Source organism: Monodon monoceros, unplaced genomic scaffold (assembly GCF_005190385.1).
Source record: "Monodon monoceros isolate NGI ecotype Baffin Bay Population unplaced genomic scaffold, NGI_Narwhal_1 Super_Scaffold_2, whole genome shotgun sequence".
Taxonomy (NCBI): Eukaryota; Metazoa; Chordata; class Mammalia; order Artiodactyla; family Monodontidae; genus Monodon; species Monodon monoceros.
This window is the reverse complement of record NW_021703776.1, coordinates 43,856,056-43,873,276: the sequence shown is the minus strand read 5'-3', so window position 1 is coordinate 43,873,276 and position 17,221 is coordinate 43,856,056. Positions and strand designations below refer to the sequence as shown.

Below are 17,221 nucleotides of genomic sequence, written 5' to 3'. Positions count from 1 at the left end.
CCCTCTGGAGTTGGAGCTTGGGGGAGAGAGGGAGAGGTAAGGGGAATAGAAATGTTCCTACTTGACTGGTACTGTTATCAGATGCCTGTCAATTAGCTGGGCTTGACAGATTTTTAAAACTGACCTTCTTTTGTAGAGTAATTTCATGGGTTCTTTGGACATCCCTTGTTGCTGCACATCTCTTACCTACACTTCTATCTTACTCTCTCCTTAGCCTCTAGAATTCTAGAAATAACATTCAGTTTCTCAGCTGCTGAGCTCTGTTTACCCTTTTAGGTGGTCCTCTTAAGTAGGACCTAAGACAACCCTCCTATGACTCTCACTTTCAAATTTCCCAAATGGTTACTGGGAAGCTTGCACATTAAAAAAAATCTGGTTAATATCTGGGAGTTTAGGCTGATTCTAAAGCAAGAGTAAATCTCCATCATCCTAGCTCAACGTTTTCAGTATCTGGGGTGGAGTCAGATTCCAGTCCATCCGGTCTTCTTATCTGTGAGGAACAGTCAGTCCTTCCAAGTTGTTCCATTAAAACTCCTTTCTCTTCATTTGAGGCAAAAGAGGAAGTATACCCGCCACATCTTGGATTTGATTTTTTCCTACTTATAACCTAATAAGTTAGCTTTTTACTATTTCATGGATGCTGGCAGAAGTCATGAGGCTCGTGGTTTAGAAACAATGGACTTTATTATTCACTGCACAGCAGGTATCAAGACTATCGAGTTTGCATTAGTTCCCCTGAACCCCAAGTCCAGTGGGGGTGATGGGGAGGGCCTAAATGGATGCCTACACATATAGTAGATCACGTTATAGGAGAGAAACAGAACTTGGAAAATCCACTGTTTTTATAGTAAGCAGTAAGTATAAACCTACTCTTTATCCCAGAGGGTGACGTTCCCAGAGAGAATATAAGTGATATTACTGTATTGTTGTTTTGACTTTATACTATTTCTGATTTTGATAAAGATAAGTTGCAAAAGGTGAGTTTACTATTCTTAAGTCCTTCAGTGGATAAAAGGAAGAATCATGGATTGCTTCTTTATCTCACCAATAAGCCCTCTTCTTATTACTGGGATAGTTTTTCTCTAAGTGAAATGATTAGGGAAGTTTCTTGCTTCTGATCAAATAGTGATTAAAAAATATTGTTGTGGTCTTCCTTTTTTAAGAAAAATAAAAGTTTCCTTATAGTTTTAGTAAAAGTATACATTCTGCCCTAATGAAAAAAAATTGTTTTATCATACTATACTAGGGGAAAATTGCAATACTATTTTCTCTGGACCTAAAAAACAACAGTCTGAAGAATTTTTATTTAATTATGTGGTAAAGTCTTTTAAAAATACAAATATTTATCCAATAAATTCTGAGTCCATATTAAACTGAATTGTAAAGATGTTTTATAATATTTTCATTGTTTAAAACTGGATCCAATATGAACAATATTTAAGGTTATTAAACTGCTTATCAAAAAAGAAATATATCATTAAGTTAGTATGTAGTCAGTTAATTGCTTCATAAAATTTTTGTTCACCTTTATTGCAGTTTCACATCTTGCAATATCTACAGCATTAAGAAAGGAAGTTACTTGGCGAAGTGGTTGAGATTATGAGCCAATACATAGTGACTGGTAGTTATTTGCGAACATTAACACAGTATTATTTTCAGCAGCCCTGTAGGTAATAGAAAGGGGTTATGAACTAAAGGCTAAAGGACTGGGCCTGCCATTTATTAGCTGTGTCACCTTGGGAAAGGTACTTTATTTTTCAAAGTGTTTCCTCATCTGTAAAACAGTTACAATATATCTGTGGAATCTAGTGGGTTTATGGACCAAGTGTTCTTTAAATGTTAGTCTGATATTGTTGTCATCATTCCTCTGTTGACACATATGCCTTATTGGTAAATACATGTCTATATTAAAAACTATTTTATGTGTATAACAATTGTCCCAAAGCTAGCTATATTTGTGGGAATGGATCTGTGTAAATCTCTCTCTTTGTTACTGGGGTGGGGGCTTGTGTGAGTCTGCATGTGGGCAAGCATGTCTGTCCGTGGTCATGTGTAAAGGTGATGTGCATGCAGGTGACAACTCCCTGTGCATGTGTATGTGCTTACATATCTGTGTTCTTTATATATGCACGTTTGTGCATACGTATGCCTATGTTTGTGCATTTGGATATCAGAGGGCTGAATAAACAGCATTTATTTCATTAGGGTTTCATTAGAAAAACAGGAAAACAACATGAATTATTCATATTTATATTAAACAAAAAGAAGTTTTAAATTTTTATTTTTAGTATTAGAGTAGGTAATGTGTTGCATTTTAAATTCCTTTGAACACTGTCAAAGGATATAATATGTAAAATTTGTTTTTAGACTGCAGAACCTTTCTTTTGAGACATAGATCTTTACAAGCACTAAAGTTTGTCACATGTTCTCTTTTTTTCATATAAAAGAGAAATAACAGCTTGAGATTCATAACCTCTGAAACTAGATTTTCAGAAAAATTTGTTGGGTTAATATCTTTAGTAATTGTTTGGGGGCCTTTTTTCTTAACAGTTCAACTATTGTAATCTGTATGTTGTTCCCATTTGTATGTCTGTCTTCACTTTTTGTAAGATTTCTTTCTCTCCTTATGAGTTATTAACTTGATCCTTTAGGCAATACAGAATAGTGATTAAGAGAGCAGACTCTGGAATTCCACTTCCTAAGTTCATATACATGTTTCACCACTTAACTGTGTGGCTTTCAACAAGCTAACCTTCCTACCTCTCAGTTTCCTCACCTATAAAGTGGGGATAATAATAGTACCTATCTCACATGTTTTTATTGAGAAATGAATGAGAGAATTCATATAAATGCATGTGACAAAGTGCCATCCCTGGCGTTAATCAAGCTCTCTTCTCACTTTTTATTTTCCTCTTTCAAAAGCCCCAGGATTCTGCTTCCCTTCCTACTGCAGCCACTTAGTCTGTTTAAGATGTCTCAGTTCCTTGGCCTACTATAGAATTCATTCTGAGAAATATTACCCTCCCTCCCTTTCACTACCTGAGGCAAAAGTACTCAACCAGTCTTTTGAGGCTCAGAGTTTAGTTTTTTTCTGTTTTTATTTTTATTATTATTTTAAATTAATTATTTATTTATTTTTGGCTGCGTTGGGTCTTTGTTGCTGCGCGTGGGCTTTCTCTAGTTGTGATGAGCAGCGGCTACTCTTCGTTGTGGTGCGCGGGCTTCTCATTGCGGTGGCTTCTCGTTGCGGAGCATGGGCTCTAGGCGCGGGCTTCAGTAGTTGCGGGACACGGGCTTCAGTAGTTGTGGTTCGTGGGCTGTAGAACACAGGCTTAGTACTTGTGGTGCACGGGCTTAGTTGCTCCGCAGCATGTGGGATCTTCCTGGACCAGGGCTCGAACCTGTGTCCCCTGCATTGGCAGGCAGATTCTTAACCACTGCCCTACCAGGGAAGCCCTTTTTTCCTGTTTTTAAATGTTAACAATAGTGGGGGAAACTAACAGGACAAAAATAGCAAATAAACAAGGGTGATGTTATCAGGTTTCCAAAAATTTACAGTGAAATGTGTTCCTAGTTCTTAGCTTTTCAGTGGGGCCAGTCTCTGATTTTTCTTCATCTAATTCCACAAATATTTTAGTCATTTCTTTGTATTTATGCTAATTCTTCTCTCTACAATATTATTTCTTCTTTGTGACCCAGGCTTACTTAGTCCCTAACTTTTTTAAACTTTGGAGCTCACGTGCCTGGGACCCCTTTCATGTTTAAAGAATGCTCCTATCTCCTTCCCTCTTAATTTTTTTTCTTTAAGCTTCATTGAGATATAATTGACATATAGCATTATATAAGCTTAAGGTATATACAACATAATGATTTGATATATGTATATATTGTAAAGTTATTACCACGAGAAGGTTAGTTAACACATCCATCACCTCAACATTTTTATAATTTTTGTGTATGTGGAGAACTTTTAAGATCTATTTTCATAGCAACTGTCAAATATACTATAGAGTATTATTATCTAGAGTCACTGTGCTTTACATTACATCCCCAGAACTTACTCATCTTATAACCAGACGCTTGTACCCTTTGAACCACCCTCACCCATTTTCTGCCCCCCACCAGACCCTGTTCTCTGGTTCTGTGAGTTGGTTTTGTTTTTGTTTTTTCAGATTCCATATATGAGTGAGATCATACAGTATTTGCCTTTCTTTGTCTGACTTATTTCACTTAGTATAATACCCTCAAAGTCCATTCTTAATTTTTTCCTTAAGGCCACAGCATTGCTAATGAATATTTAGAAACACAAGTAAGATTCATCTATAGTTTAAGAAATCCAGTCAGTATAACTTAGGGTTCCCTTTGTAAAGGAAGGTTGTATGGGCATTTCATTGTAGTAACTAGGGTGGGTAGGCCCACCGAAGTGAGGACCAAGAGCTTTGTGTGATGCATTGGAACATGGGATTGATTAGAGAGGTTGTCTTAGGCAGAGGTTTGGAACTACGGATGAGATGGGAGGGGTGTGTGAGTGTAGGGTGGAAATTACAACTCCTTCTGCCCCTTCCTCCCAGAGATACCTTTGTGTCTACTGTCTACTGGTACTGAACTTAGGGAGAAGAGATGGCTTCGGAAGCCCTATATCTTATTTTCATTTTACATGGTTCTTGAGTAAGAGTTGTAATGTTTTGAGTATATATATTAAGATGGGCTTCCTTTTTACTCTGATCTCTTCTAAGTTGTAAACAAAAGCAGAACTATGTTATAATCCAAAGATAAACAGTATTAGGGCTTCCCTGGTGGCGCAGTGGTTGAGAGTCCCCCTGCCGATTCAGGGGACACGGGTTCGTGCCCCGGTCTGGGAAGATCCGACATGCTGCGGAGTGGCTGGACCCGTGAGCCATGGCCGCTGAGCCTGCGCGTCCGGAGCCTGTGCTCCGCAACGGGAGAGGCCACAACAGTGAGAGGCCCGCGTACCGCCAAAAAAAAAAAAAAAAAAACAAAGATAAACAGTATTGTGTGGAAACTATAAGGTTGCATAGTTTAAGCTGATATTCCAAGCAAAGTAAGGTGTGTACCATTATGTATGCTTTTTGTTTTCGGGAGTTTGGTAAAGCTATTTAGAACAAAAACTTTTCCGGCTTAATATGATATCTCGAAGGCCTTTAAAAAGAGTGATTAGGATTGATCAATTTTCAGATTATTTTTGTTTGTTTATTTTTAAAGATTATTTTTAAAAATTAAAAAGTACAAATTGCTTTGATTAATCTGTAAGCATTATGGGCTCTTCTCTACAAGCTCTTGCCAGTTTTGAAAAACCACTGAAACATCATTAATATTCAGAAAACACTTAATTTTATACCCCCATCCTAATTAAATAACTTGTACAATTTGAAATTCTGTTTATTTTTATCATAGAGTATAATCTCTCTTGATTTATAATGATTACCTACTAATTTTGATTCCTTTTCTCATGAAAATTAATGTTCTCTAGAAGAAAACGATGTCATTTCAACAGAGAGCAAGGAACACAAATATTAACATAGATAATCTTATTTATATATCTTTGCAAGGAAATTGTATGGGATGTCCATAAGCTACAAAGAGTTTCAAAAAACTAGAGGATCTTATTTTTTAAAAAGGGTATAGATTACTCTTTTAGGTGCTTTATTTTCTTCCATGCTGCTTCTCTTCTGTTTGTAAGTTTTCCCAGCAACCTATATACATTTCCCCTTGACCATTAACAGGCTTTAATAGCAACTATTTTGCTTTTCATTGCCACGGTTATTCCAAGTAAGCATTTTGCTAAACATCTCTTTGAGGAAATCAATATATTTTACACACTTTACTTTGTATTTGCACTTTGCCTAGTAGGTAACATAAAACTGAGCTCACTGTATGTGTTCAAGGAGTACCTATTAATTGATTAATGTCATCTTTTCTACAAGGAAAGTAATACCAATATTAAGTAACTTCCCCCAAATTGCTAGTGATTCCCTTTGAAAATGCTGAGGTATATTTTACTTCAGGTCTAGCACAGTTTAAGAAGATTATATAGCACCTAAAATATGTTAATAGTTTAATGAATTCCAAGCCATATTGTAGAAATGACTTTTCTCTTAAGCCTTAAGTCTGGGAGTTTTACAGTTCCATTTAGGAGAATACACTCCTAAGTTATATTTGTTTTGGAAAAAGTTGTGTCACTGTAGCCAAGTATCTGTCAATGGAGAAGTGGATAAAGAAGATGTGGTACATACATTCATCAATGAGAAAGAAGGAAATCCTGCCATTTGTAAACAACATTGATGAACCTTGAGGGCATTATGCTAAGTGAAATAAGTCAGACAAAGAAAGACAAATACTGTATGGTATCCCTTGTTTGTGGGATCTAAGAAAAGCTAAACTCATAGAAACTGAGCGTAGAGTGGTGGTTGCTAGACTGGAGGGTAAAGGGGAGTGGTCAAAGGGTACATACTTCCAATTATAAGATGAGTAAGCTCTGGGGATCTAATGTTCAGAATTTTGATTATAGTTAATAATACTGTATTATATATACTTGAAAGTTGCTAAGAGAGTAGATCTCAAATGTTTTCACCCCCAAAGAGAAATGGTAATTATGTAATGGGATGGAGGTATTAACTTATGCTACAGTGGTGTCATTTTGCAATATATAATAGCGTCAAATCAACACGTTGTACAGGGACTTACCCAGTAGTGCAGTGGTTAAGAATCCGCCTGCCAGTGCAGGGGACACAGGTTCAATCCCTGGTCTGTGAAGATCCCACATGCAGCAGAGCAACTAAGCCCATGCGCCACAACTACTGAGCCTGCGCTCTAGAGCCCGTGAGCCACAACTACTGAGCCCACATGCCACAACTACTGAAGCCTGTGCACCCTAGAGCCCATGCACGGCAACAAGGGAAGACACTGCAATGAAGAGTAGCCCCCACTCGCTGCAGCTAGAGAAAGCCCGTCTGCAGCAATGAAGACCCAGTGCAGCCAAAAATAAATAAATTTATTTTTTTAAAAAACTGTACACCTTAAACTTACACAATGTTATATGTCATTTATGTTTCAATAAAGCTGGAAAATAAAGATTTTGTGACTAAGAGTAATATAATAGTAAGATATTAAATACTAACAAGTAACTAATGCTAAATGCCATACGATTTACACCATGGGATTTACAATTTTAAAGTGTTTAGTAATTGGTCTACCAGATCCATTTTGTTTATATAAAATGGGAACTTAAAAACTTAATGAGGTCCCTATATTAAGAGATTGGGTTTGACTTTAATCAATAGGCATGTGAAATACTAGTTTTTCATCTTAGAAATAAGTGTTTAAAGGGGAAGATGTTTCTGGTGTTACAAAGGTAAAATATGAAATAATCTGGGGAAATTTAGTCTATGTATTTACCGACAATATTTAAATCGTATAAGTGAAGCATTTGTAGCATATATTTATTTCTTATTTTCAATAGTTTTAATTATTAAAACTTGGAGAATAAATCACTGTAGTGAAATATTGTCTCTTCTTGAAATCTTTGATAAAAACTTTATTTTTTACATCTAAAATTAAAGAAATAAATACTTAAAGCTTGGTATTCACTTCTGTTCTCTTCTTGCTTCTCATCCCTTCTCCCCAAAGCAGATTGCCAAACTGAGGCAGCAACTACAACGTAGTAAGCAGAGCAGTCGGCACAGTAAAGAGAAGGATCGTCAGTCACCTCTCCATGGCAACCATATAGCAATCAGTCACACTCAGGTAGGCTAACTTCTTGTCCAGATTGGAATAATTCCTTTTAAAGGGTTCATTATAAAGGAGAACCCATCATTTTAGGATTAAAAAAAAAATTAATGTAAATCTCTAGCTCTTTTACATTACAATGTTTGTTTTAAGAAGTTTTTGTTTTAGCCATATGTGTAATCTTTTAATAACAGACATAACAGAGTGTAGTGGTCACAAGGATGACTGTTACTGGCCTGGGCTGAAATCCTAGCTTATTCACTTACTAAGCAACTCTGGGCATTATCTTATTTAATCTTCCTAATAGTACCTTAACCCATCTCTCTCTGTGTCTCTTGATATATTTTACCCCTATCTGACTTAGGAAGAAATTGAGAATTCGTTTTTTTGTCCTCCCACCCCCACCCCAAACATGTACTCACATCCCCATGGAACAAACTTCGGGAAATGCTATTCTAGGCCAAATTTACTTACAAATATTAATGTAAATTTTAGTAAATAAAATATAGTCAATATAGCAGGAGAAACCCAAGTAGTGTATCAAAAAAATCTAATTAGGGGTTGTTTCACAAATGTAAGGATAATTCAACATTAGGAAATGTATTAGGTTAGTTCATTGCATCAGAAAGTCAAAGTAGATGCTGAATAACATAATAACACTTGATAAAAACTCAGTATCCATATGTGATAAAAACTTATCCTAAAATAGGACACTTCCTAATGGGACTAACTGCAAATGTAGTTAGATCCTAACAATAAAATACTGGAAGTATTTCTGTTAAAATAAAAATGAAGTCATAGATGTCTGTAATTATTGATGTTATTTGCTAGTAGTTTGGAGGTTCTAGACAGAGCAGTAAGAAATGTTATCACTATGTGCATACGATATTGTTGTATATTTAGAAAATCAAAGTGAATTTACTAAACTATTAAAAAACTAATGATAGGATGGCTAAAATGGAAGATATTGACAATACCAAGTGTTGATAAGGATGTGAGGCAACCAGAACAGCCACACATTGCTGGTGGCAACACAAAATGGTACAGCTACTTTGGAAAGAAGTTGGGCATTTTCTTAAGAAATTAAACATACACCGACCATATAGCCCAGGAATTCCACTCTTTGGTATCTGTCCACAAGAAATAAAAACATATGTCCAGACAGTGACTTGTATATCATTGTTCATGGCAGCAGTATCTATAAGAGTCAAAAAATGGAAACCAACAAATATCCATGAACTGGTGAATGGATAAACAGCCCTTCATACATCCATATAGTGTAATACTATTCAGCAGTAAAAAGGAAGGAACTACTGGTACTTACAACAACATGGTTGAATCTCAAAAACATCATGGCAAGTGAAAGAAGTCAGAAGCAAAAGGCTACATACTATATGATTCATTACATTAAATCCTCAAAAAAGCAAAATGATGCAAAGTATTAGCGGTGGGAATTGACTGTAGAAAAGCCCTAGAGGAATTTTTTGGATGATAGAAGTTTCTAAAATGTGATTATACTGATAATTGGATGACTATATATTTACAAAGCTCAATGAGCTACATACTTAAAATGGGAGGATTTTATTGTATGTCAGTTATACCTCATCAAAGCTGTAAAACAAACATGTAGTTGGCAAGCAAGCCTCAGACATTTCAAGAGAAAATTCACATATGCCTTACTTTTTCTTCTTAATCTGGAAGAATTAATATATTATTCTTATTCTGTTTATTTCAAACACCTTTTCTGTAAGAGCCCAATGCATTTATAGTATATCTATTGACATATTGATTTAACAGAAAAAATTTATACACTTATTCCCAATTTACATTGAATTTTTTGGCATTGTAGTTATGTTTAAAAATAATTATCTTTTGGGCTTCCCTGGTGGCGCAGTGGTTGAGAGTCTGCCAGCCAATGTAGGGGACACGGGTTCATGCCCCGGTCCGGGAAGATCCCACATGCTGCAGAGCGGCTGGGCCCGTGAGCCATGGCCGCTGAGCCTGCGCGTCCGGAGCCTATGCTCCGCAATGGGAGATGCCACAACAGTGAGAGGCCTGCGTACCGCAAAAAAAAATAATAATTATTATTATTATCTTTTGCTATACCTACTGGAATAGTTGTAGATGAAATATGAAGTCTAGAATGTGCTTTAATATACTCAAAGAACAAAAACAAGTGGTGGATGTTTAGATGAAATAAAGTTAGAAAATGTTGATAAGTTTTGGAACTGGATGACGTGTACCTGAGTGTTCATTATACTATTCTGTTTAATTATATTTATGATTATAATTTTTCACAATAAAAAGGAGAAAAACTGAGAACTTAATGATCAGATAAAATGTAAACATATAAAAATCAGTTGTTTTCTCCTATACTAGTAAAGGTAAACTACTGTTTTCCTCTGCTTATAATATTCCTGACACCAAATGTGTGAGATTTTTTTCCCATACCAACCAATTCTCCGACTCGCCAGACACCAACCAAGTGTCCTCCAATTCAGTTATAACACTAACTACGTGGAGTTAGCACAGACCTCACAGGTGAAGGACTCCCCGCCCCACAAAACTGCCCCTCTTCAGATGCCAGTTGAAAGGTCCAGATTGTCATTGTACTTTTGACCTACTGGCTATAAAGAAGGGATTCCCACAGCCCCTTCTTCAGGTTCAGTAACTTGCTGTAACTGCTCAAAGAACTCAGGGAAACACATTTCCTTGTTTATTACAAAGGATATAATAAAGGATACATACAGATGAACAGCAGGATGAAGAGGTGCACAGGGCAAGGTCTGTAAGTAAGTCACGTGCAAGAGCTTCTGCTCGCATGGAGTTGGGGTGTGCCACCCTTCTGGTATATATGGATGTGTGTTCACCAACCTGGAAGCTCTCTGAACCCGTAGTGTAGGGATGTTTTGGGAGGCTTCATCACATAGGTATGATTAATTATTAACTCAGTCTCCAGCCCCTCTCCTCACCAGAGGATGAGGGGGATGGGGGTTGGACTGGAAGTTCCAAGCTTCTAATCATGGCTTCTTTCTAGTGACCAGCCCCCCCATTTGGAACCTATTCAGGAACCCACCAAGAGTCGCCTCATTAGAACAAAAAACTCTTGGTCCTATCTCCCAGGAAATTCCAAGGGATTTAGGAGCTATGTGTCAGGACTGGTGTCAGAAATCAAATATTGGAACAAAAGATGCTCCTAGTGCCCCTGTCCCTCAGGAAATTATAAGATTTTAGGAACTCTGTCAGGAACCAGGGGTAGAAACCAAGTACATATTTCTTATTATGTTACAACTAGCAATAACATGTTAGTATATATATAATAAAAAATATAAAATGCCTAGGCTTAAAAGAAATATGCAAACTATAAGACTTTATTGAGGATATGAAATATAAAATAGAGACAAATGGGAAGTCATTCATGCATGGGAAGACTCAATATTTTTCAAATAGTAATTTGCCCAAAATTAACATACAAATTGAGTTCCAATGGAAATGTAAAAGGAATTGTTTTATTACTTTAAAAGTTATTTTCAAAGGTAATATGGAAAAGTAATGCCAGTTAAAAAGAAAATTTGAAAAGGCTTTCCCTATAGGATACCAAAATGCAAAATGTAACTGCTATAAAGTTATAGCAGTTAAAGTGGAGCTCTGTATAGGGATTATCAAGTAACAACTCAAGGAAATCAAATACAGAATCCATAAAGAAATGTTGGGGCAGTTTGATTGCTATGTGGGAAAAAATACTATTTCATAACATACACAAAAATAAATCACGGTAGGTTAAATATTTAAATATGAAAAACCATAAAAGTACTGAAAGATATTTCATACTAAAGTAAACAGTAAATGTATGACAAAGAGTTACAACTTTAATATGAAAAAAGCTCATGCATTAATAATGAGACAAAGGACATTCGTGGGCAGCAGTTTACAGATGGCAGGAGCACCGCACTGAGTATGGGAAATATATTATTCATTTAATCAATGACTAGCTGTCTACCTCATTATGAATCATATATATCAACTTTAATCATTCAGAATAAGGTAGAGATCATATACTGTTTTTTTTTACCTTGTTCATCTTTATTTTTCTTATTTCCTTTCTGCTCTTTAAGTTCCTTGAGCATCAAAAGGCTTGTCTTACACTTTGTGGTACCTCCTGCAGGACAGCTATGAGAGGTGGTTAAGTTTTGACAACTCCTCCAAAGGACTTTTGAAAGCAACCTTATAGTTGTTAAGTGAGTGTTACTGAACTTAACATGATATTGTTGCCAAACTACTTAGTAATCCAAAAGCCTTTCTTAAATGGTTGATAAAATGGAAATGAAAAATACTAGAAGGTAATCGTCACAGTGCAGGGAACAAATCTTTTAAACACATACACAGGCACAGAGCAGAGCTGAAGTGTCACGTGATACACTTAACTTACATGATTTCAACTATGCTTTTCCAGTAAAAACAAAAAAGAAAAAAAATTAAACAGCACAGAGGACACTCGATTTCTGCCATTCTACTGGAAAAGTGTGTACAGTTTACAATCATACCTTTATACTTACATAAAGGATTACTTTGACTCTGTAATTTTTACCTTACTTCCTTACTTTGGAACCGAAACTGCAGTATGTGTATCTGAATTTATATTGTATTTGAAATTTCAAAATAACTCTGCTCCTTGAGTTTCTCTTTTAAGATTTACCATGCTCTTTAGTTCTCGATTTCTTTGGCCACAAATAATTTGATAATACCTTATCTTCTGTTTTGTAGGCTACTGGATCAAGATCAGTCCCTATGCCACTGTCAAATGCATCAGTGCCAAAATCATCTGTTTCACGTGTGCCCTGCAATGTAGAAGGAATAAGTCCTGAATTAGAAAAGGTATTCATTAAAGAAAATAACGGGAAAGAGGAAGTGTCCAAGGTAAGGTTACGTGGGATGTTTGAGTCACTTTTTTCCTTAATATTGTGGACTGTCTCAAAAGTCTTTTTTTGGGGAGTTACAGCTTTATTAGATATAAGTCACATACCATACAGTTTACCAATTTAAAGTATACAGGTCAGTGGTTTTTAGCATATTCACAGAGTTGTACAACCAATGCTGCAGTCAACTTTACAGCTTTTTCATCACCCCAAAAAGAAACTCCATACCCTTTAGCAGTCATCTCTTATCTTCCTCCAGTGAGGCAACAACTAATCTACTTTCTCCATCTATGAATTGGCCTGTTGTAGACATTTCATATAAATGCAGTCATGCAATATATGGCCTTTGTAACAGGTGTTTTTCACTGAGCATAATGGTTTTAAGGTTCACCTGTAGTGTAATATGTATCAGTACTTCATTCCTTTTTATTGCCAAATAATATTCAATCATACAGATTTTATTATCCAGTCATTAACTGATAAACATTTCCATTGTTTCTACTTTTTGGCTATTATGAGTAATGCTGCTATGAAGTTTATATACAAGTTTTTGTGTGAACATGATGTTTTCATTTCTGTTGAGTATATACCCATGAGTGGAACTGCTTGTATGGTAACTCTGTTTAACCTTTTGAGAAACTGCCGGACTACTTTCCAAAGTGGCTGCACTGTACCATGTTACATCCCCACTGGCTGTGTATGAAGCTTCCAATTTCTCCATCTTCAGCAACACTTGTAATTATGTGTCTTTTTTATTGTAGCCATTCTAGTGGATGTGAAGTGGTATCTCATCATGGTGTTGACCATTTATATATCTTCTTTGGAAAACTGTCTATTTAGATGCTTTGCCCATTTCAAAATTAGGTTGTCTTTTTACTAATTGGTAAAAGGTCTTTATAAAGTTCTTACCTTCTAGATAAAAATCCCTTATTCGATATATGATTTGAAAATATCTCTCATTCTGTGGGTTGTCTTTTCACTTTTCATTTTCTTTTGGGTCATATCTAAAAGATTGCCTAATCTAAGGTCACAATGATTTATTCTTGTGTTTTCTTCTAAGAGTTTTATGGTTTTAGCTTTCTCTTATATTTAGGTCTCTGATCCATTTGAATTAATCAAAAATACTTTATAAATTACCTCTGTCCCAGAAAAGAAATCTGGACACTCCTGCATATGAACTTATATTTGACCGCATTTTAAAGCTATACTCAACAAAAGAAAACATCAAGTACCATTTGGCTTAATTATCTATCTGATGGCTTTTTAGAACTAAAATATGATTTAATTTATGTCAAATGTGTATCTAATTCCTTCAGATAATGTGTAGATTTTAAAACTGATTTAGAGTTCATCTCAAAATTCACACAGTTCAATTTTATATTTATAAAATTGAAAAAGAAACTTTTTCCAACTCTGAATATTGCTTAGCAGATATAAGCATTAATCACAGTTTATTGTATATACTTCCAAATATGTGTATGTATGCTAATATATACTGAATCACTATATGAAGGTACCATAATTTAAAAGTCCCCTACTGATGGGCATTTAGATTGTTTTCAGTCATCATAAGCAGAGCTTTAGAAAACATAGCGTACTCTTGGCAGACAGTTCCCTGGCTGTGAAACTGCTGGGTCAAAGCATTTGCACGTTTTAAATTTTGATGAATATTGCTAAAATTACCATCCCAAAAGGTTGTGCCATTTTACTCTTCCTAGAGTTAAATTTTTATGTTATATTCATTAGGCCAAAAAAGAACCCTTTGGAAATTGTGATGTCTCTTAGCTTAGCTGTGTATACCATTAAAATGTTTCCTTTATACATTAAGTAACATTTAAGAACAGTAATGTAAGGAAGTAAAATTGGTCTAATTTTTTGAGGATGAGATAATCAGACACATATTTGCTAATTTTTTAAGAACTGCTAAGCAAAACTGTACTAGAAGATGAAACTTAGTAACATAGTTCTGCTTGAACACACTTTCTTCTCACGTGCACACAGAACATTCTCCAGGATAGATCACGTCTTGGGTCACAAGCCTCAGAAAATTTAAGAAAATTGAAATCATATCAAGCATCTTTTCTGACTACAACACTATGAGACTGGAAATCAGTTACAGGAAAAAAACTCTAAAAAACACAAATACATGGAGGCTAAACAGTACGCTACTAAATAACCAAGAGATCACTGAAGAAATCTAAGAAGAAATTTAAAAATACATAGAAACAAATGACAACAAAAACACAGTGATCCAAAATCTACGGGATGCAACAAAAGCACTTCTAAGAGGCAAGTTTATAGCAATTCAATCTCACCTCAAGAACCAAGAAAAATCTCAAATAAACAATCTAACCTTACACCTAAAGCAACTAGAGAAACAAGAACAAAGAAAACCCAGAGTCAGTAGAAGGAAAGAAATCACAAAGATCAGAGAAGAAATAAATGAAATAGAAATGAAGAAAATAATAGCAAAGATCAATGAAACTAAAAGTTGGTTCTTTGAGAAGATAACCAAAATTGATAAACCTTTAGGCAAGACTCATCAAGAAAAAAAGGGAGAGGATACAGATCAATAAAATTAGAAATGAAAAAGGAGAAATCACAACTGACACTGCAGAAATACAAAGGATTATAAGAGACTACTACAGACAATTATATGCCAATAAAATGGACAAGCTGGAAGAAATGGACAATTCTTGGAAAGGGACAATTTTCCAAGACTGAACCAGGAAGAATTAGAAAATATAAACAAGTAATGAAATTGAAACTGTAATTAAAAATCTTCCAACAAACAAAAGTCCAGGACCAGATGGCTTCTTAGGCAAGTTCTATAAAGCATTTAGAGAAGAGCTAATGCTGATCCTTCTCAAACTCTTCCAAAAATTGCAGAGCGAGGAACACTCCCAAATTCATTCCACAAAACCACCATCACCCTGATACCAAAACCAGACAAAGATGTCACAAAGAAAGAAAACTGCAGGCCAATATCACTGATGAACATAGATGCAAAAATCCTCAAAAACATACTAGCAAACAGAATCCAAGAGCACATTAAAAGGATCATACACCATGATCAAGTGGGATTTATCCCAGGAATGCAAGGATTCTTCAGTATATGCAAATCAATCAATGTGAAACACCACATTAACAAACCGAAGGAGAAAAACCATATGGTCATCTCAATAGACTCAGAAAAAACTTTTAACAAAAGTCAACACCATTTACGATAAAAACGCTCCAGAAAACGGGCATAGAGGGAAACTACCTCAACATAATAAAGGCCATATATGATAAACCCACAGCAAACATCATACTCAATGGTAAAAAACTGAAAGCATTTCCACTAAGATCAGGAACAAGACAAGGATGTCCACTCTTGCCACTCTTATTCAACATAGTTTTGAAGTCCTAGCCACGACAATCAGAGAAGAAAAATAAAAGGAATACAGATTGGAAAAGAAGAAGTCAAACTGTCACTGTTTGCTGATGATATGATACTATACATAGAAAATCCTAAAGATGCCACCAGAAAACTACTAGAGCTAAGCAATGAATTTGGTAAAGTTGCAGGATACAAAATTAATGCACAGAAATCTCTTGCATTCCTATACACTAACAAGGAAAAATCAGAAAGAGAAATTAAGGAAACAATCCCATTTACCATCGCAACAAAAAGAACAAAATACCTAGGAATAAACCTACCTAAGGAGGCAGAAAACTTGTACTCAGAAAACTATAAAACACTGATGAAAGAAATTAAAGATGACATAAACAGATGGAGAAATGTACCATGTTCTTGGATTGGAAGAATCAATATTGTGAAATGACTATACTACCCAAAGCAATCTACAGATTCAGTGCAATCCCTATCAAACTACCAATGGCATTCTTCACAGAATTAGAACAAAAAATTTTACAATTTGTGCGGAAACATAAAAGACCCCGAATAGCCAAAGCAACCTTGAGAAAGAAAAATGGAGCTGGAGGAATCCCTGACTTCAAACTCTACTACAAAGCTACAGTAATCAAGACAGTATGGTACTGGCACAAAAACAGAAATGTAGATCAATGGTGCAGGATAGAAAGCCCAGAGATAAATCCACACACATATGGTCACCTAATTTATGACAAAGGAGGCAAGAACATACAATAGAGAAAAGACAGCCTCTTCAATAAGTGGTGATGAGAAAACTGGACAGCTACATGTAAAAGAATGAAATTAGAACACTGTCTAACACCATACACAAAAATAAACTCCAAAAGGATTAAAGACCTAAATGTAGGACCAGACACTATAAAACTCTTAGAGGAAAACATAGGAAAAACACATCTTTTTTGACCCACTTCCTAGAGTAATGAAAATAAAACCAAAAATAAACAAATGGGACCTAATGAAACTTAAAAGTTTTTGCACAGCAAAGGAAACCATAAACAAGAGAAAGAAACAGCTCTCAGAATGGGAGAAAATACTTGCGAATGAAGCAACGGTCAAAGGATTAATCTCTAAAATATACAAACAGCTCATGGAGCTCAATATCGAAAAAACAAACAACCCAATT

General features: G+C 35.4%; 1 protein-coding gene across 1 annotated transcript in view; it reads left to right on the top strand.

Annotated features, from left to right (window-relative positions):
* The window catches only part of GLCCI1 (glucocorticoid induced 1), a 108,984-nt gene that overhangs the window by 71,234 nt on the left and 20,529 nt on the right, over positions 1-17,221 (top strand). The window contains exons 4-5 of the mRNA XM_029233050.1: positions 7,581-7,764; positions 12,511-12,663. Of these exons, the coding sequence (XP_029088883.1) occupies positions 7,581-7,764; positions 12,511-12,663 (337 nt within the window). The remainder of the gene's footprint in view (positions 1-7,580; positions 7,765-12,510; positions 12,664-17,221) is intronic.